Source organism: Argiope bruennichi, chromosome 3, assembly GCF_947563725.1.
Source record: "Argiope bruennichi chromosome 3, qqArgBrue1.1, whole genome shotgun sequence".
Classification (NCBI taxonomy): domain Eukaryota; kingdom Metazoa; phylum Arthropoda; class Arachnida; order Araneae; family Araneidae; genus Argiope; species Argiope bruennichi.
Window position 1 is genome coordinate 51,644,195 of NC_079153.1, and position 22,142 is coordinate 51,666,336.

Here is a 22,142-nt window from a genome sequence, read left to right on the forward strand (position 1 = left end):
GAATGAAAGATTTCTTTTATGTAGTCAAACGTAATGACAGTTCTAATTACCTAACAGCAGTTAACAGACTTATTAATCAAAGTTTCATCAAATAAGAATATTTGTACAAAAGAGATTTTTCATTTAATATTTATGAATAGGAAAAGAAGAGAAGCCGGATAATAAATATCAACTTAGCTTCTGCACCGTCTGCTGTTAAAACATTCATCTTAATAACATGGAATTACTGTATCGAAGTTTTGCCTGGTGGAACACCCTTGTAACAATATAAACTCTTATTACTTATTAGTTATTAGTTTGAGGTCATCATATTGTTATTACTGAGTGGAAGATTTTGTTTAATATCGGATATCCATTTAGTATAATCATGGTTATGTACAATAGGGCGAGTAAGATAGAATTCGGACACAAAAGCCTTGAAGTTCAGGGAACCACAATAAAAATTCGATTTATTCAAAGCTTCGAATGAAAAAAATGTGTATAATATTCAGTACAAGAGAAAACAAAAGCAATGTTATACTAAAAATGGATTTTAAAGATTTATATTTCATACTTTACAATTTAATAAATACTAATTCATAATAATTAAATATTAAGTAATTGTATTAAATATGGAAATTACTACATTTAATAAATAGCTGCATTAATTAAAGAAACGCACCCACTTTAATGCAAGAAATGTACAATAAAATTTCAAATTAAACACAGCATGCACTTTATGTGACTTTTTATTACTTTTGTTCAGTAAATATAATAGATATGTAAAAAAAAGCCACGTTAAATACAAAATACGGACATATTTAGCTTTAAAAAAATATATAAATAATATTCAACAATTCCAAGTATTAACTTCGAAATAACCAAAATAAACGAAGTATAAACGATATGTTAACATTTTACGAATAAAGATTTGAAGAGTAAAAATTCGGGCTTCCGGTGAATTCGAATTGACGAATTTCATGGAATTTTGCAAAATGTGGATGGTCCTATCGAGAAATTGACCACCAACTTATGGCAAGGTTAGAGAAGTCATTAAAAGATCCGAAAGGGCCAACACAACTCTGTTAATGACGCTTACCAATGATGACGTCAGAAAAAATTATCCCAAAAAGAAAGATTTTTATATCATCTTAAAATTATATATTATATATTTAAACATAATTTTTGAAGCAGAAGGCAGTTTCGAAGACAGTGAAGAGACTTCCGATTTTTTTAACTTTGTTTTATTTCCGTCCCGGGAGCCATGATTTTGGGCACAAGCAGAAGCAACGAGCACAGAACGACACAGCACGAAATGAGGAAAAGCTTATGAAAATTTTATCCATGTGAATATATACTGTGAGATTTTAATAGGGAACCATGTGTTTCCCTGACGTATCAATCACAAGTAAGGGAAACATAGGGATCTTTTAGTGGAATTGTTTATATCAGCAATATTTTATCCCTTCGCTCGGAGTGTGGGAACGTGTCAGCTTTTAACCAATTCAGCACTTTTAAAACTCATGTTGAATTAAATAAATAGAAAAAGTGGAATGAGATCAGGAAATAAGAGAATATTTTAAAATGAAGTTAATATGGGCTAAATTAAGCTAAAAATTAGGAAATTAATTAAGTTCAAATTAAATTTTAAAATATCATTACATATATGTGTGTGTTTTCCATGTCTTTTTCGTATTCAACCTATTTATTCTCTGATTTTTATATTTTTAAAAGTTAATTTTTCATTATAGCCCTGAGAATGTTAATATAATTAAGAATATTTTAAATTTTAACTAAACAGTGTGTCAAAACATGGGTAAATAAACGCAATAACGAAAAATTTAAATAATATTTTACTTTTACAAAAGAAAATTGAATATAAATTTGAAAAAAAAATTCTTTATATTATAAAATTTCGTCAAAAATTTGGTATAAGTTTACAACTTTTCTGCAAAAAATATTGTACAATTTTTATACAAATTTATTTTATACAAAAAAAATTATATACAAATATGCAACTCAGTTTTTCAGTTATAATATTCACATAAACACGGATGATTAGACACACAGATAGACAGACTGTCAATTACAGAAAAATGTTCTTCTGTCTTAAAAAAGTCAAAACCAATTTCAAGTCGAATTTCACTTTCAAATATGGATGTCGGAATTTTTGACAAACTGATAACTTCCTCTTATTTTATTTTCGAGTATAAACCTAGGGTTCCTTCTTTTTACGCAAAGCCTAAAAAGAGATTAAATTACTAGACATAGAGTATATTCCTTAGAATTTTCGAAAACAGTTTATTATTACATGTAGTGCAAAAAAAGGGCGAAGTAGGAAATACAGATAGTTCGAAAATAGTCTTATTCCTTAATTTCAATTTTGTATATAATTTCTTAAATAGCATTCCAGCATGCTAACATTTTATACGACAAACATCTTTGAAAATGAAGATATATTTTTGAAAAATCAATATTTAATTTTGAATCATTCAAATATATGATATTTATGGCTGAATACATTAATTTTCCATAAGTAAAATGCATTCAACAAGCAACAAAAAAGTTGATAGATGTTTTTAATATCATTTTTACCTAAAAAATGTTGTTGTCACTATAAATTTAGATATTTCTAGTTTCTTTTGTTCTCTTATATTTAATACAAAAAAAAATTTTCTTTGACAATCACTTTTAAAATTATATTATGAAATGTATACAGTCCGACAATAAGTACGTGCAAAAACAGCTTTACCTAAAGAATATTTTTAATTTTTTAAAGTAGAAAATTTTTCAAAAAGAGGAAAAAAAAACCCTGCAAAATTATACCATGTACAAACCAATCCTTTGAGGAAGTGGCTAAGAAATTCTAATCGATGTATAGAGATATTGCGTGATACTTCTAATATTCGTTTCCTGTTAATGTACAAAGTAAATGGGGGAGATAGTTTTTTTGTGCTCTATCTAGCTACTTTTATTTCTAAAATAGCTAAGAATAATATTGTTTTAATAATGAAAATACTATTATTCTGTATAGTATTCTTTTGAATACAAAGTAGATAATGGAAGAGAGTATGACGTCATTGATGTCTTACGGCAAAACAGTTTGCGTGATCATGTCGAATCAGACATAAGTCCTCAGTTATCTTTCGAGAAAAGATTTGCATGTAATATCTTGCAGCAAAAACTTAATAATGGTAATTTACATTATTATTCAATTATCAAAACCTTTTCAGGGGGAGGCGCAACTATATTGTGATTATGTTCTTTATTGTTAAACCATTGGTTCAATGCCCCTGATTAATTGAAAGTGCCAATGTAAAATTTTAAAATTTACTGTGTTAATTAAAACATCTTGATGCCAACAAAGATTTCCCTTTTAATTTTGACATTTTTTTTTTTTTTTTGCAAAATTTTGTTTGTTTTTCTTTTATGCGTTTGGCACTTAAAATTATAAATGGATTGTAATTGTTCAATGAAAATAATAAATGTCTTTTCTTCTGTACACATTTTTCAAGCTGCGAATAAAATAATTTTTAAAAAAATAGGTAAAACCAAATCACACCAATTAAAATGCCATGGTTATGACATGGTTATTGATTAGACTCAGCATTGGTCATACTCGTATCACTCACAAATACCTTCTATTTGGTGATCGAGCTCCTCTTTGTTCGAGATGCCAAGTGCTTTTAACGATTCGTTATATTTTTATTGAATGTCCCGATTTTAATTTTCATCGTTTATGGCATTTTAACTCCTCATCAATAGACATGCCAACGCTGTTGGGAGAGAATCCTCACAAAAACCTTTTTAAATTTATTAGGGCAATTGGTTTTTATAATTCCATTTAAACTTCATAATTTTAAATTTGTTCAATTTTTTACCGTTTCGTTTTAATTCTAACGTCGACTTGTAATGAATTTTATTCCTATTAAAGTTATTTTTTAGGTTGTATTAGAAAAAACTTTTATTAACCATACGTCTGGCGCAGTATAGCCTACATTGGCTCTTGTGCCAATAAAACAAACAACCAACCAACCAACCAGCCATGGTTAAAATAATATTTTTTATCATTTCAAAATAATATAAAAATGGTTTTTTTCGAATAATAATTTCCTACGCTATAGCTTAAAAGCGTTAAAATTATAAAATCTCAAAAAAAAAAAAAAAATAGCGGCAAACTTTGAGAAGAAAATGCAATTTTGGATATTTTTAGATCATTTTTTATTGTGCCTTCAAATTGTATAAAACATAGACACAATCATATTTGATTATTCTTTTCATTTAGTTATACCCAAATTATAAGCGGGTTTTTTTTTCTTTGCTCGTGTGTGCAAATGTTCTCGTAATGAATGAAAAATAAAAATAAAAATAATTACTACATGTAACTCGTAAATAATTTATCATTTATATAATGTAACAAAAATCCTAAAATTATAAAATGTAATACTTTTCATGTAATGTGGTATTTCAGTGCAATTAATAATGATATTTACTTATAAATATATTTATTTATTTTTCTATAGGAGAGTGTGCTTACAGAGTGTCGCAGAGCATTGAAAAAATGACAGGATGCGATTGCAAAGCTCCTTGCAGGTAAAAATTTTCCTTTAGTGTGAAAAAAATTCTTAAATATCATTGCGTTCCTTGTTGGATGAATTGTTTATCTTAAAGTGGTTGCAGTGGCAGTTTTCAAATACTTCATACAGATTTTCTATTTAAAAAAACACACTCACAAAACTTTTTTTTTCTTAAAAATTTTACATTCGTACAAATTCTGTTTCATTGTTTTCTTATAGTGCAAATCTTTCTCCTACTTTAAATTCTAGTCCATCTTTCTTTTCTCCTTCATTCCTATCTTAAATTTTACTCAGATTCAAACAAAACATGGAAATGGGGATATGACAGTCAAATTATAAATCTTTGAATTCAATTACGATAATATGCGTTATGTGTACATCTTAGTAACAGTTTCTAAAAAATATTTTTTCATTATATTCATCGCAAGAAATTTGCAAGCAAGAATATTTGAGCATACGATATATTTTAAAGTGAGAAAAGCATATAATTTAAATATTTACAAATGAATAGTACAGTCCAGATTCAGTTATCTAATACTTCATTTCGCATTTTAAAAAGGGGACTTCTATTAAATTTTAAGAAATATAGTTATAACAAAACAGACATAAAAAATGGATTTTTGATTTTGTTTTTTGGAGAATATTGTTGCTAAAATTGTTCGTTTCGACCAAGCACATAATAGCTCAGTCAGCTCAAACAAGCACTTCATGGCTGAACGGGTGGTTGCGGGTTCAAACATAAGCGAGACAAGTTGCAAAAAAAAAAAAAAAAAAAAAAAATATTTTTAATTTCAATTTGCTTTATGTCAAAATGTGTGTTAATTTCACAAATCTATGTTATTTATGTAAATTTAAGTTTTCAATTTTCTGCGAGCCTTCAAAGTCTGGAATGTTTCTTAAATGTATGTAAGTAGTTTCGCAATCAGTTAGAGAATGTAATAAAATCTTGAGTGCGTTCATTTCCATTGGCCTTACTACATTCGCCTCATCTACGCGACAATAGGAACACAAGCTCGTAGTGATAGCAACTTTCAATGACATTAGTGTCATTTAATATGGGTATTTCTATACATTTTACGGTACACTCAATCTGCTATTATGGTGCGATTCTTCACCTGCCATTAATATATACACTTGAAGCCTATGAAGCTTTAGCGGTATGAGACGCGTTAAGGATAGAACCTGGGACCTTTCGGTTAGCAGTCCAGTAATGATCCGATTACACCAAAACAGCTGTTCGGGTAGAAGCGCTGTTACTGGCTTATTTGCAATTCACCACAGTACTCTCCCTACAGTGAGTCGAAGGGGAGACGAACGATATGGCGTTGAGTGGTGATATATTTAGTAGCTGTTGTCTTAATGGGCCGGTACCCTAGTTGATTAGCGCCAAGCGTTATGGCGAGCGTTTATGGATGCTGATGCGCCAAGTGTGTCTGGCGACTTTGGGTTGCTGCGTCACGTGAGTCTGAAGACTTTAGTTTGCTGCGTCAAGTGAGTCTGACAACTTTGGTTGAGAGTAGATGGCGCCACAACAGCTATATGAAGGTATTTTAAACCATGATAATGCGCACATAATTTTTCGCAACCCAAAATGCGTTGGAATTTATTTCGCTAACACTGCATTCCATTTTTATCAATCTGTCGGTTTCATAAAATGCACCAGAAACTCTAGAAATGTGCTGTTGTAATGATTTTTTTTTCGATTTATATGCATCTTTTTTGCTTGCAAAAAGGTAATACATTTCCTTCAAATCGATTTTTAAATCTGATTTGCTGCGCTATAATGAACCAAAAAGCAATGAATCTTCTATCTTCAAAAATATTTGTGATTGTAACACTGAGGCTTTTATACCTCACAGCTTCCAATTCTCATCCATCTGTGTACAGTAAATTTAGAATGTCCTCCATTGAAATTCAAAGAAAAAAAAAAAGATTGCCGATTAGGAGACAATTGCAAAAATTTCTTCTGTGTGAAAACTTACCCCACGGGATTTTTTTTTTTTTTTCTTTACCACTTAGGATATTATATAACATGCTCTGAACTCCGTACTTTATAATTTTCTTATAAATATTTAAGCGAAAACGAACTAAAGAAATTAATAATACTTCAATCGGCTGTTTTGAGCTGCCATCTATATGCAGAAAAATATACTAAAAATTGCAAATGAAATTTTTCATTCATATACAATTTAAAAATCTTTCGTAGTTTTCATTATCGCAGATCAAAGCATCTTCACTAAGGATTTTTTCTAACGCTTTAAGAAGTTTTGCACTGATTTATGTTCAAAAAATTATTATTTGAGTAACAGTTATAGTAGCGTAAATGTCATACATAACATAAAAGGAAATAATAATTAAGCTTCAATTAACAAATAAAATTGGAAATATAACAAATAATTAACTTTAAAAAAAATTCTTCGAACTATTAAGCATAATAGATGGTAATGCAGTAAAATTAAAAAAAGTTCGTTTCCACAAATTTTTAAAAAATTTTTAACAACTTAAATTTTTTTTCATAGAAAAAGTGGAAGACATATTTATAAGTGCTACAATCGTTATATATGATACTTCGAATTACAAAATGTTTGCATTTATCACTTCCAATAATTTTCAGATTTGGAAATAATTTACTTATGCTTGTAAATTCAGAGAGTTCCTTAAGACCATTTTAATTATTATGCAATAAATTTATTCCTTTAATTGCAGGGAAACTGTTTACAGTTACACGGTAACTTCAAGTGAACTCAATGAAAACTATTACAGGACAGTAAAAGCTGTTCGAACACTGACTCTGGATTCTGAAGGAGAAAAAGTGCACATGAATTATTCCGACGTGTAAGTACGAAACATGAAGGTTCTGAGCCTTGGCAAACAAAAAAGTGGAATTTGAAATTATAAATTAGCACAAAATGAAGTGACAAGATACCAATTGGAGTAAAAATTTGACAAAACAGTTTTTTTTTCCTGCATAGACGCGCTTTATTGGCTCACAATTGAAACCAATAGTTTCTGAGTTTATGTTCAATTAATATTAGAAAATACTAGCTTTCATTTCCAACCAGTAGAATCAACATGTTTGTTAATTTTTTTTAATTAAAATCTGCTACCGCAAATTTCAAGCTATCTCGTGAAAACATTACTTTTTTAAATCACTGATACCAATCCGACAGAAAAACAGCATATTCTCACATGATCCATATTTCGCAATCACAAACATTTTGAAAAGCGATAGTTTTTGACCTTCTGAAATTCAATCGAGTTATAAAATTTTTTCATCGAGGCCAAAAATTTTATATTCAATTTTTATGTTTTATGTTATGTATGAAACAACCACGTGACTATCAGATTACACAAGTGCCGATATTTAGAAAAGGATGGAATTTTTTCTCCCAACTTAAAATTGTTTCATATTATATAATATACATAATTTTTGAAGCAAATTCGTGGCCGAAGATAGAGAAGACACCTTGAAATTTTTAACTTCGTTTTATTCTCTCCCGGGAGACATGATTTATTTACAAGAGGCGCGGACAAGGCATGTCCGTTCACAGCGGGACACAAAAGCAGAAGGTAAAAGAAAGGGAAAATAATTTATCTCTGGTCTTATATAACATGAGATTTTGATAGGGATTTCTCTATACGCATCGACCACAGGCAAGGGAATCACAGGGATCTTTTAAAAGAATTTGTTTCGGTCAGCAATTTTTATCCCTTTACTCTGAGCATGGAAACCGCTCACGAAAACATTTTTACGGAGTTTTCTGTTGCATTAATTAAATAGAAAAAGTGGAATGGGATCAGGAAATAAGAGAATATTTTAAAATAAAATTAATATGTGCTGAATTGAGTTAAGAATTAGGAAATTAAGTTTAAATTGGATTTCATTAAATTAGAATTTAAATTAGAATTCCATTCCTATTTTACTTTACTCTTCTAAATACAGAAAAATAATTTTATCATTTTACAAAAATTTATATTAAATGTGGCAAAGATTCTTCTAAATTACAGCTTTGAATTATTAATTTGTTGAATTTCGGCTCGGAAAGTTTGTGATTAATGGTATACAATGTTCAGTAAAGCCTCCTGTAAATAACGGCAAATTAAAGACGTTAATCAAAAACAATGCTTATAATATTATTGATAAAAAACAATCGCAGCATTTCTTTTTTTAATTCGAATTTTATTCCCGCCAGAAAGAACTATTTTACCATGTATATGGAACTAGCAAGCTTGTAAAATGTTCACCTGTAACAAATGTCCTTCTTGATGTAGCTAGATACATATCCTTATTATTCAATCACGGCTCGTCATAATGGAGACAATTCTCGATAACCTCTAGATAAAATAGGTGTAAATCATTATCAAGAAAACTTGTCTTTCTAATATAAAAAATAATAGGTTTAAATTGTTGAAAGAAGAGATTTAAAAATCAAAAATTTTAATTAAACGACTTAATAAAAAATTTTATAGTTTTTTCATAGTTATTATTTTTTTATTATATATTATAAACATCTTACTATGAAAAACTTTGTATATTAACATACTACTATGAAGCTTGGTATATGAACATCTTACTATGAAAAACTTTGAGTTAGATCTAGCTTTTAAGCTATAGTCTTTTGAGGATATGCTCTCTAAGCTTCCATACGACTTTTATAGCGAAGACAAAAAAAAAAGCATTATATTCAATTATATTATATATTATTACTTATCACGACAATTTTTGATGCAACTCCAATCGTTTTCTATACTTTTAGTCAAAATAAAATAGAAATAACTGGTTATATTCACCACATTTTTAATATATGCATTTAATCCAACCGTAGATGTAAAAAACAAAATAATAATAAGCTCAATGATAATAGGTTATCACCTATTTCATTACATTGGTAAGAAAAGTATTTTAAAGTTATTAAACATTGTTTCTTCTACCGCTAACATTTATCTTATTTCGTCTTGATTGAATAACTTCCGACAACGCATGCATTAATGCCTTGTTTTATTTTTTCCTTCAGAAAATCAATGGTTGGTGTAAAGGTTTATTACAACACATTCCAAGTCTCAAATAGTAATGAAGTGGCATCATATAGCGTAAGTATTTTTTCAGTATTCATCAATCCCGAAGAAAACTAATTTTCTGTGTTTATTATCTTTTTCAGCATCAATTATACAGGTTGTTCATCATCGTGGCACAATCGCTCATTTTTAAACTGCTAGAAACTGACATATAGTTCCAATTGGAATAATACTTTATATCTTTAAAAGAATTGTATACTAAGTTGTTTGAATCAATATATTTCTCGAGAAGTTACAAAATTTAACTTTTTATCCAATCCTCCAGTCCTATCAACCATATTTAGTAAAAAAAATATTGATATTCTAATACATACAATAAAAAATATCATTTTATGATTAAAATTGATCAAATTATAAATGGTTTAACCTAAATGGGGCTATATGCAAATTTATTTTAAGGGGAAATTTAAAATTGTAACACAACGTGCATAATTTCAATTTGCAAAACAATCCCTTAAAAATCTGTTTGGCGCGCCAGAAATAATCTGTAAGATTCGTATAATTTAGGGATTTTCAACATTTTAAAAATCTGTCAGTTTTAATCGTAAAAGAATGTTTTATTATTATTATTATTGTATAAACTGTTACAGCGACAAGAATATTTTACTAATTATTATTGATAGGACCTAGAGACTTCATAAAAGTTGGATTCGTAATTTTTTAACAAATATATTTATTGACTCAAAATATTATTCTTCCCGCTATATAAAGGACTTTTCAAACTGGCACTATATGTAGAACTCTAATATTAGGAATTAGCTATTGGGCCACGATAAGAGTTGTTTCGGTATATACGCCTTTCTGAAAGTGTTTAATATTATAGTAATATGCAGTTTATTTCAAGGTTATTGCAACAAGTAAGACCGTTTCACGTTGTAACACATAAATATCATTTCGCTTCGTTTCATAAAATTTACAAGGGGTGTACCTCAACAATGATTGAATTTTGCTCAGAATTTCATACTCATTAGACCAGTTATGGCCTATTTCATTCATATTGATGTATTAAATACAAATTATTGGTAAAATTGGGAACTCTAATTAAGCAAATAATCCAATTAAGATCAAATCTTTAATTTAAAATATCTATACTCTCCAGTACAATAATTTACTTATTACTAAATGAGGAATAAAAAAAGTAAATCAGTAGAAATGATTTTCTCTAAATTTTCTCGAAAATTCTATTAAAAGGTATCATCTTCTCATCCCGCATTAAATTGCGAACATTGGGAAAGACCGTGGACACCAGGATTACTCAAATTTTTATTTTTAAACTCAAACATAAGAAGCTATGTTCTGCGTATCATAGTGTGGTGAAACGCTTATAAGCCAGTTAATAGCTACGCTACTCGAGCAATTGCTTTTGTATCGTGGTCATGTTACTGGGCTACGAACCACAAGGTCTCAGGTTCTATCCTCGCTCATACCCAATCCGCCACATTGGTGACCTCGGACCTTCAACCTTCGTACAGCTGTCATGGCGCCATCTACCCAAAGTCGTCAGACTCACTTGACGCAGCAACAGCAACAACTCACCCACACACGCTCGCCATAACGCTTGGCGCTACTCAAATGGGTACAGGCACATTAGACTCATCAGCCATATCGTTCGTCTCACCGGAGGGAGAATAGAAAAGAAAACCAAATATGCATTTTGAAAATCTTTCTTCTACTGAATGATTATGCCAAATTTTATTTATTTGAATTAGTGCTTTTTTGAGTTACTGCACTTGCATATAAATGAAAGGGCAGATTGACAAATGGTAAAACCTATGACAAATTTGATTCTAAATCTGGTAAGGATTTATATTCTAGATAATAAATCTGTATGCAAAATTTTATCTATCAAGCTCTTCAGTTTTGTAATTAGTCGAGCAAATTTCCTTCGCCTGAATGGACAAGAAAATTTTATAGAAATTTACAAATTTGATGTAAAGGCCATTTACCAAATTTCATCCGTCAGTCTTAAATTATATTTCAATTATCATATTCACAAACGTACATAATGCCAATACTGACTGGGGAAGGTCTGAAACATAGATTCATCAAAATTTTCGACGATCGCAGTATTTTCTTTCGTATATGAGAAAATAATCTCTTAAATAAACACGCATGCGCATCATACTAGGGTTCTCTCTATGCTAACAATGTTTGGTTTTTATTTTCAGCATTAATATTTTTATCACTTTCAGTCTTCAATTCAAATTCATAAAAATCTAACTGTTTTGGTCGGCATAATAAAGATGCTATATTTCTATCCCTAGTGGGAAACGCTGATGGCGAACATTGGCGGAAACCTTGGCTTCTTCATGGGATTAACATTAGTGACATTTCTGGAAATCGCAGAATTCATATGGGACCTTTTTGGCATAGCTTGCGGGCGAGTTACAAAAGACAATAAAGTGCGTAAACTTCCAACAGCGTAAGTAAAATCATGCTTTTATATATAGCATTATGAAAAATACCCAAAATTCGAACGAGAGTTTTGTCTAAGATGAAAAACTAACACTAAGGTAACAAAATATAAATAGAGTGTACTTAAAGTACAGAATTTCCAATAAAAAGCAGCATACAAGCAATATATGATTATAAACAATTACAATACAATAGTACTAAGCACTCAATTGCACTAATTCTCTGCCTTTCATTGTTACCATGACAGGATAAAAGCTTCTATAAGGATATCGTATCTTCACTCCTAATTGAGATATCGTCAAAATTCTTGTATATGTCTACTGGTGCATGCTAATGATTGTTGAAGATAATTTCATTTAAAAGTGATCGAAAAATCAACAATGAATGAAATTAACATAAGATTTAAGAAGATAGAAAAATAATTTTAAAAAATTTATATTTAAAATCACAATTTATGTTGATGTGGTGTAATTCTTATATAAAGTGTAGCATTAATTCAAATATCATAAATATCTCATATTCTTCTCTACATATATTCTTTATGTATGGATATATTGCATCGAATTACGGATATATGCAACTTTATATTACAGAAAAGTTCAAGAAATTAAAAAGAATCGAATAAATATTCTAGATTATAGTTTCGAACAAACTAAAACAAAACTTTTTATTTCTATAATACACTTTGTAACGAGAACATTTGTTGCCTTTAAGTATTTGTTTATTACATTAAAATAGAATTGCATATGAGCTTTTAAAATTTAATCTATTTTATTATTTTTTTAGGAAAACGAGGGATATTACGCAATTCTTTTCATCAAAAGCAGAAAATTTTATGAAAAGGAGACTATCTGTTTGAATGAACATACTTCTATAGAATCAATTAAACTAATGTGAATTTGTATACTAGTATATGTTTTCTAAATCGGAAATAAAACTGTTTTTAGTTTCTTTTATCATAAAATCTTTCTTAAATCTGTTATTTACTCGCCGTTAGGAAAAGCTTTAAACAGAAAAAAAAAGATTAGCTGAGAAAGTTTTTATCATATTGTACAATGGAATCAATTCATCCTTACAAGACACACTTTAAATACGATATAATAATTTAACTTGTTAACCAGTATGGGAGAATCTTTCAATTCGAAATTAGTTTGAATATAATTTAATGACCCAGTTAAGGGGTTAATTTCCGAATCTATTCCATATTTTGCAAAGAGAAAAAAAAATCTCATCACATTACGAAATAAGATTATCCTATGATTGCGCGCTACACGAGCAAAAAGCCTCGCGAATAAAATGGATGTGAACTTTTATCCAAGCGAGTTCTTGCTTTTTTAAGAATATAGCAACATTACATCCATTCTGATCACAGAATGCAACTTCTGTTTGAGAATAAAGTCGACAGCGGTGAATACTACTAACATTTCGGTTATGATTGTTAAATGCAGAAGTAGTACCCTGTGTTCATGATGTGACTATTACCATTCAAATTACCCATGGTATTTAAGCAGAGTGGGGAATTCTATAGTTATCATGTTATTTTAACATCTGGCAAATTAACTGCATTAATGTTTATTTGCTGCTTTTCGCGAAAAACTCTTTCGCTGAAAATAATGGCTATGTCTAAGAGATTTAATTAAAATTAATCATAACTTCGTGTCTGTGATTCCGCTAAGATGTTGCACATTGAAGCCATGTTATTTTCATTTCCTTGCAATGATTGTTAATTGTCTACATGAACTTTAATAGAAAAACGTCTTATGACGAAAGAAGATTATTTTATAAAACAAACAACTGGTTCATCTATCTTATACGTTTCGTCATACGGTAATCTTACGTTTTTATTCATCATGCGAACTACACAAATATTAAACAGAACTCTTCTTTCATAACTTTCAATGGTGAAATAAAATCACTTCATTAAATATTTGATGGAAAAACAAAAACGGTTTAAATTTCAGGGCAACAATGTAATCTGTTATTGGAAATTAGGCAAAAATTATTTTTAAAAATGCGCAAAGATTCAGAAAAAATTGGCACGATTATTAAATTATCGTCATTAAAAAATAATTTTAAAGAGCCAAAGATTAATTTTTGTGCAATAATATATTCGAAGTTAGAGTGGGAAAACTTTAATATTCGAATTAATTTTTTTATTATAATTGTAATTAAAAAGTTTAAAAAATCGCTTCGAAGGCGATTTCTCATATTTCCACTCTCCAAATTATATATGTGCCAAATTCGTTAACTGTAAATCAAACGGTATCCCCAATAGTTTAACCCATTACCCCACCTCGTAATTTTGAACCGCGATCAGATGACGAGGACTGAACTGCCCTCCCCCTCTCCACACCACACCAGCGGGAGAACGTTTGGTCTGACGAATTTTACGTGCAACAGACCCCCTTACACGACGGTCTTTAGTGGCATCGGGGCTCAAACATGAAACCCTCAGGTTCCGAAGCTTAGACCTTACCACCAGGCCACCGCGGCCCTGTCTCGCCAATAGAGCACCAACATATACACATGCATTCATATTTTTAGTAGTAGAGATTTGCATATATGTTATCAGTCATGTAGGAATTATTGGCATGTAAGAAAGATATAGAATGTCTCAGTAATATAAAAAAAATATATTACATTTTGATATGAGGTATTTGCGAAACTATTAGAATTTCATGTATTTCTCACCAACAACTTCAAGAAAGTTCCCGAATACCCTTTTGATTTTAATTTTTTTCAAAAGATAAATAGAAATGGCACTCTTATTGAATACCCGTAATATCAATATCGATTTCAACTTAAACCTGGAATTTTCACACAACACTCGCAAGTTTATTCTGAAAAGAATTGGCATTTTCTTGAATAAAAAATCCTTCAGTTTTACAAAAAAATAGTTTTTTATTTGGACATTACAAATATTTCAGTGAAACAGTCATTAGATGAAACAAGCTTTCTTCTTCGATATGTAGCGAAATTTTGTCATGAAAATGCAAAGTTTGAGATAATGGCTACAATCAACAACAACAAAAAAAAAAAAAATTTAATCTATTATGTTAAAAAAAATTCAGTAGTTAAGAATCAGATACAATAATATCCACTTGAAAGTGTATGACTGTTGTTTCAATGCAATGAAACTGTAAGCGATTAATATAAGACTATATTCATACAAATAATTGCATTATCAGTTTAGTTAAGCGAAGAAAAAAGTAACTCGGTTTTTCAGAGACTTAAAACATAGAAGCCAAAAATTTGCATTTTATTAGATTAAATTGTTAATATTAATTCCATATGCTAATCTCTTGGATTTCAGGTGAATTAACAGTATTTGGCATTCATTCAAAATTTATATTTTCAATTTTTTAAAATCCATTCGAATGATCCTTGCCAAGTAGAGTCTGCAAAATTATTCTGCAGATTCATGGGGCTCCTTTTCTTGTTAAATACTGACAAAAAAAATTAAGAAATAAAACTAATTAAACGTTATTCAATAAGATGAATTTATTTTCTTTAAAAAAAAATAATAACTAAATGAGTGAATTTGATTCAAAACAATTTTTTAAAAATAATAAAACCAGTAAAAAATGTATTTCGTATAAAACAAGCTTCCTATTTAAACAAGATAATTTATGAAATAATGTAAAGAAAAACAATTTAGGTAGGGAAAAGAGGAGTTGCTAAGATCAATGAATTCGTATAAGGATCTTCATAAAAGAGAAAATAGGAAGAAAAAAAAACGCCCTTTCTATTTATATAAGTCTTTTTGCTATATACAACAAACCATCTTATTGAAAAGTTCAATTTTTAGATCCCATTAGTCGTTTCTTTCAATTTAAAACTTTCAATGAGATTCCACGGAAATATAATCCATTTTTGAATTAAAATTGAAGACAAGACATAATTAACAAGTGATTAAAATATAATTAACAATTATTTTTTTCTGATTTCGCATCAGATCGCCAGATTATCAAGATAAAATGCTAAAAACAAGAAGTTTAAAAAAATATAACACAAATTTCTGTGAATTGTGTCAACCGAGCCACCACTTGTAAAATTCAGCTCTCCATGACGGCATATGTGCTTAGGTTATGCCTTTAGTAGCAATGATAGTTCACTAAAGCGGAAAATTCTAAAATAACCATTCACTACCAACCATGGAGATTTGTCATTTAAAAATAAGTGTAAACACAATGTCTTTCAAACCAGAGAAATGAAATGTACATTCACGGATTGTTTCTGGATGCTGATCATTCAAACGTGATTAACAGTATCGCATCGGTATTTAAAAGGAACATGTGTTTTTTCCAGGAAGGCAAGAGAGCAGTGTCTTTGGGCTTTTCCCTATCTTGTTGCGGCTGTTGATGAACAGTTTAGCATTTTTATCCCAACGGCTTCTGGTTTCCAAGACCTGAAATAAAATGTACAAATCCGTGAGCTTGAATTTTTTTTCATATTCGTAAATTAGTATTCAGTTGTAAGCAGACAACATTATCTTCAAATAAAATCTTTGAAAATTGTTCATTTCATTTTTTACAAAAAAAAAAAAAAAAAAATAGCAAAATTACAACGCGCGCACCACCAAATAAGCCAGCTTTTTTTTTCTAGTGTAAGGGTAATAGCCAGCTAAAAATTATACCTCCTCTGATAAAGAAAAATCAAAAGCCTTTGTGCAGAAAACTAAAATGTTCTTGTAGCAGTTGCATTACTCTTTCTTCTCTTTTGGATAATAGATGGCGATGCCTAATTAGGTACGCATCCCATAAAGCATTGCGATTGTAATGAGAATGAGATGATATGCTGTTCTGTTAAGGTGCGCGCGTTAATGTCTTGTCTGTCGTGTTTTGTTTGTTTTGTTTGAAAGAAATCATTAAATTATTAAGAAATGTTCCTGAAAGCATGGGTCCTAATGATTTTCATTCCATCACATTCTTAAATATTAATCATCCCATTATCTTTTGAATTAAATTTAATTTCAAATTTGACCTTAAAAAATAAATCAACTTTATGAGAATTAAAATAAGGTTGACTTTTTTCCCTTAACACGATTTATTTATATTAAACATAGGAAATAAATAATACAAAAAGTGATTTGTACCATAAGAATTATGATTTAATCTAATACTTGAACTGCATCTAGAAATAAATTAGATTCTCTCAATTCAATCACTCAAAAAATAAGCTCCATTTCAATCATAGCTCAACATATATTAAATAAGCTTCGAAATGGGCATTCAGACGAAAGTTCCTCGACAAAATACCTGTCATGGTTTACATATTCTACAGATATAGTCAAAGCAAGAAAAATTCTACAAATCTTTCACAACCAAGAAGCAAGAAATCGAAAAAAAAAATCTTTTCTTTACATCGTCACAAACCAATAGAAATTTCTTTGTTAAATCTAAGCAGAATTTAGCTTCAACTTTAAAAAGAATGCGTTTTGTTCTAATTTTATAAACTTATATTTATTAAAAATCTCTTAATTTCTTAAAATTGCTTGTAAAGCAAAAGTAAATTTTATTATTATTAAGTGAAAAAGTAGTAAATGTTTTGGTAAAATATTAACTACAAAGTTCATATTATTTTTGCACATTAAATAACTTGAATTCTGAATATTAACACTTTTCATTCTCTTTAATGAATGGATAATAATTTATATGATTAATTAATGAAGGGGAAAAAAACTTACCTGATACGAAATCTGGCTCATGTCAAACTTTTTTAGCGGCATTAGATAAACAGGCAGAAATTCTAAAGACGTAAATCCTCTCATATTTTGTACCAGCTTCAGCAACAGCACGGCTTCAGCGCTGAATGATTTGTCCTGGTTAACAACCAAAACTTGAACTACAGATCCTTTCATATTTAGAACATCCAATGGCAAATTAGAGCTATCAGGAAAAAAAGCAACAATTCGATTTTTTAATTTAAGATTATCAGGATCAAATTAGTTAAAACAACGGCAGTAGTTAAAAATAATACTGTCTATTCAAAATTTGGCATTTTAAATCGTCAAAAAAATGCAACCCATCTTTAACTTGGCGATTAACGATTGCTAACTCAGCTTTGGCAATCCCGGCATAATGCGGCCACTTTGGTGTAATCTTGGCATCTTAAGTACACCGAAGCTTGGCGTTAATCTGAAAAATGGCACGTGAACCAACAGCCGAAAAAATAAATAAGTACTCAAAGCTTTTTTTTTATATTTTGGAGTCAAATTTAGATTAAAAAGTGACTAAAATTCCATTTAACTTTATGAAAAATAGATTCCAAAATTATTCTTGCATAAAACCAAAAAAAAAAAAATGTGCTTTATACATTTGTTATATTTTCTTGTGAAAGAAATCGTCTTCAAGCTATTAAAATACTTCAACTCTATCCAGATAGCTCATTTGAAACATGAATCTCCAAGTGTGATCTTTAAATAAAAGGTTAACATTTCTGAAATTGACTTGATAGTTTCACAAATGTTCTTTCGACTCAATGGTGCTTTTTGACAAAAAACCATATTTCACTAATTATTAATTAATTAAATAATATTTAATGAGCTAATTAGCCTGTTTTTTGAAACATGATATCTTAAATTCTAATTTTTACAGACACACAATTCTCGTTGGAAATTATGCCTAATATCTAGTCTTCATGTTGTCTGCCTCAATCAAGTTTTAAAATATATAGTTTTTTTAAACTATTTTTTCATCAAAGACGAATAGAAAAAGCGAGATTTTTTCTGTCATTTCAACTTTTAAATAGCTATTAAAATTTTATTTTGATAAATATAAATTTAAATGAGTCACAAAAACATCCGCTATTTCATACAGATTATTTTGATATATAAATAACTGTACTTGGTTCATTTCTTGTTATGATTGTTTGAATGAAGCAACATAGTGGAAAAATATCATTCTTCATAAAATGAGTTTTAAAAACACCGTAACTAGAGTTTTTAATGAAAGCACCTCAAGAAAAATAATTATAACTCGAGAAATATTTGGAATATTGGCAACATCTTGAAATCGTTTGAAAGCTAAAGGATCGGAGAACATTATTAAGCAATAAAATATATTCGATATTTTGAACGATTTTCGAAGTTTCAAGTGTGTACATACACCTTTTAAGTAGGAAAAGTTTTTACAGAGTACTAGTTCATTAATGGGAAACACAGGCGATCGTCTACCAATTTTTCGGAAAAGAGAAAAATATTCTGCTCAAACAAACTAATATAAAAAGAAATTTAAGAAATAAAAATCTACGCATTTACCAACTTATCTTCTTTAAAACGTTTCAATTTGGTACCATTTGCCGCCATGTACTCTTTTCTTCTGTATGGCTCATTAAAAAAATCGGTTATATGGTATATTATCTTAATTATTTTTACTTTTAAACCTTGAGATCTCGTGTATTTTAAATTCATTGTTAGATGATGGCCATATGATGAATAAAAAATTTTTAAAGATTAAATGATATTTAATTCTGAAAATATTAAAATAATTTCTTGTCTTTGGGAATTAATAAGTGTAAAAAATTTCAATTCCCAGTTATATCAGGAAGTGAGTAAATAATTAACAGCAAAAATCCTTTCTTCACATAAACAAAAACAAGTTGAAGTTAAAAATATTAAATAGTTAAGTCCATTTTTGTTAATGTTTCTTGGGCATTGGAAAATATGGTCAGTTTCGAATCTAATTTCTATCAGTTTAAAATTTCAGTGCTCAGCTGATTTATGAAAACTGATCATTATAATATCATTCGACATCACAAAACATCACCTTTTTGTTTCGCTCAAGTTTTTTTTTTCGGGAGAGGAGGGGGATGTGTACAAATACAGGCTAATAGAAAATACTTATAAGATATTTTTAGATACGCTATTTTCTAGAATAAAGTTGAATTCTTCAAAAATTATTACAGTTATTTATCTGAAATATTTAGTAGCTATTTTTTTCTACGTCATCTGTACTTTCGCTCAAATTTAATATATATATATATATATATATATATATATATATATATATATATATATATATATATATATATATATATATATATATATATATATTGAGATTTACAGCTTTTTTAATTTTCTTCTGACTTTATGTGATTATCTTAACGTGATTCATTTTATGATTTTTATTAGTACCTATAGCTTTTTACAATATAAACGTTTCTCGCCCGAAGTCGGATTAATAGCCTTTTGTTCAAAGGCGAAAAACCGATGTTGCAATTTTTCCTTCTTTTATTCGGTTTGAGATTCGGAAAAAAATATAATTTCTGGTTTGTTTAGAACCCCAACAACTTAAAGCAATAAAATTGTTGTTTTGTACTATTTTCCAAATTAAAGTGCAATACGGATGGATTAATAGGCTCTATGTTAATATTGAAAAAGCAAGGAACAAACTGGTATTTTCCCTTTTTATTTATTTATGTCTTTAATTCAAATAAATCATTGACATAGATTTTTTCAAACTTATCCGTTTTCCTACACCTCATTAACATTGATTTTCTTATATGTACTAATAACATCTTTTTTTATGCTTGATAATACCTTCTAGTATTCCAATCACAAAATTAAAAATCTTACCTTCACTCAAAAATGCTTAAATAAAATCAATATGTCATTCAAATGATTTATTACGGGTAAACATATTTTAAGTTATAACGGTATATATCCATTTAATTTATTGCATCATGTTCATGCTCTACATCGTATTAAAGTTACAGTGATAAAAATAGTAAGAACTTACAATTGGAAAAACTGATTAAAAAAAGGATTATCCAAGTCTTCAGTCACTGAGGTTGATTTTAGGGGCACTTGATTGGGAAACAGCGAACTAGGGCACAGCGTCAATTTTACATACAATTCATTCATTTCGAATTTTCTAGCTGGCAATCGTTGACCTTTCTGAACTGTAAAACAAAAAGATATAAATAAATTTTATTGGTGAATATAACTGGCACATAGGTTGGAAATCTCTGTAATAGATATGAAGGAGCAAATAACTTTTATAAAACGATTTTATATGTCACATCCAATGCTTTGAAATTTTGCCCAACGCATGACAAGATATAGTATTTTTACCTAATATATTTATTTTTATTTATTTATTTATGTATGTAGAAGAGCGGGATTCTTTATAACTTCATTATGAGGTGGTAAAGGAAAATAGACGAGCTTTCAGGAACAGTTATGAAATTATCTTCTAAGTTCCACATTTCACGAGACAAAACAAGCACGAACACAAAAATACACGACACTCACTTAGAATGTAATCTAATAATGATTTCCAAGAAAAATCATGGAAATACCTTGGTTCGTCAATATACCTTGCTGTTAATAAAGTAACGCCATCTGTTGTATCAAAAGAGAAGGTAGTAGTTACGTAACCACTACATCTATTAGTTTAAATAAATAACAAAGAAAAGTGTGTCCGTGTGATATTGAGTAAGAAATGTATAAATATCTTCTGTTATCAAATATGTTACATGTTTTAATCGAATGGAATATTCGTTCTGTTATGTTATGATTGAAGAATGTTTAGCATACATAAAATAGAAACGAGATTATGCTGCTGTCTCATATCTTGCTAATCATATCTCAGAATGATTTCAATGTGCATAAAAACTTTGCTGTATGATAAAATTGCGTGTAATTATGTAGAATATATGGCAGATACCTCATAAAACTTAACGATTCCCATTTCTGAAAAGATATTTCTTTTCTTCTCTGTTGATATTTTTTTCCTTTATCTCTTCTATCATAATGTTGTAATTTCATGTTATGGGTCATCTCAGGAATCATTTGAGATAAGCATACCGGAAAATGTTTATGGAACCAGAAAAAATGTTTAATTTTGCCCCTTAAATCGTCGTTGTTTTTTTTTTTTCAGATTAATATTTTATTGAAATAAAAATCTGTCTTTAAAGGCACAAATATTTATGGAAAGCATGCATATTTCTAGAACATTTCCGCAGTTTTTATAGAGTAATACGAGATAACGAACATAATTTTTTGTCATATATATAGCCATGCAAATTTTAAACATCATCTTAAAGATTTAAAATTACTATAGCAGATATACAAAATCACAATTTTTGGACAAC

At 29.0% G+C, this 22,142-nt stretch overlaps 2 protein-coding genes across 4 annotated transcripts in view; one reads left to right on the forward strand and one right to left on the reverse strand.

Moving 5' to 3' along the window:
- Window positions 1–12,975, forward strand: part of LOC129963630 (degenerin del-1-like) — a 60,466-nt gene extending 47,491 nt beyond the window's left edge. For all 3 annotated transcript variants that reach the window (XM_056078112.1, XM_056078111.1, XM_056078113.1), the window contains exons 10-14: window positions 4,503–4,572; window positions 7,263–7,391; window positions 9,572–9,647; window positions 11,897–12,054; window positions 12,834–12,975. In XM_056078112.1, the coding sequence (XP_055934087.1) occupies window positions 4,503–4,572; window positions 7,263–7,391; window positions 9,572–9,647; window positions 11,897–12,054; window positions 12,834–12,906 (506 nt within the window). In that variant the 3' untranslated portion in view covers window positions 12,907–12,975. The remainder of the gene's footprint in view (window positions 1–4,502; window positions 4,573–7,262; window positions 7,392–9,571; window positions 9,648–11,896; window positions 12,055–12,833) is intronic.
- A 1,966-nt stretch (window positions 12,976–14,941) lies between these two features.
- Window positions 14,942–22,142, reverse strand: part of LOC129962486 (uncharacterized) — a 78,825-nt gene continuing 71,624 nt past the window's right edge. The window contains exons 18-20 of the mRNA XM_056076222.1: window positions 20,786–20,948; window positions 17,734–17,935; window positions 14,942–16,455 (exon numbers count right to left, since the gene is read on the reverse strand). Of these exons, the coding sequence (XP_055932197.1) occupies window positions 16,330–16,455; window positions 17,734–17,935; window positions 20,786–20,948 (491 nt within the window). The 3' untranslated portion in view covers window positions 14,942–16,329. The remainder of the gene's footprint in view (window positions 16,456–17,733; window positions 17,936–20,785; window positions 20,949–22,142) is intronic.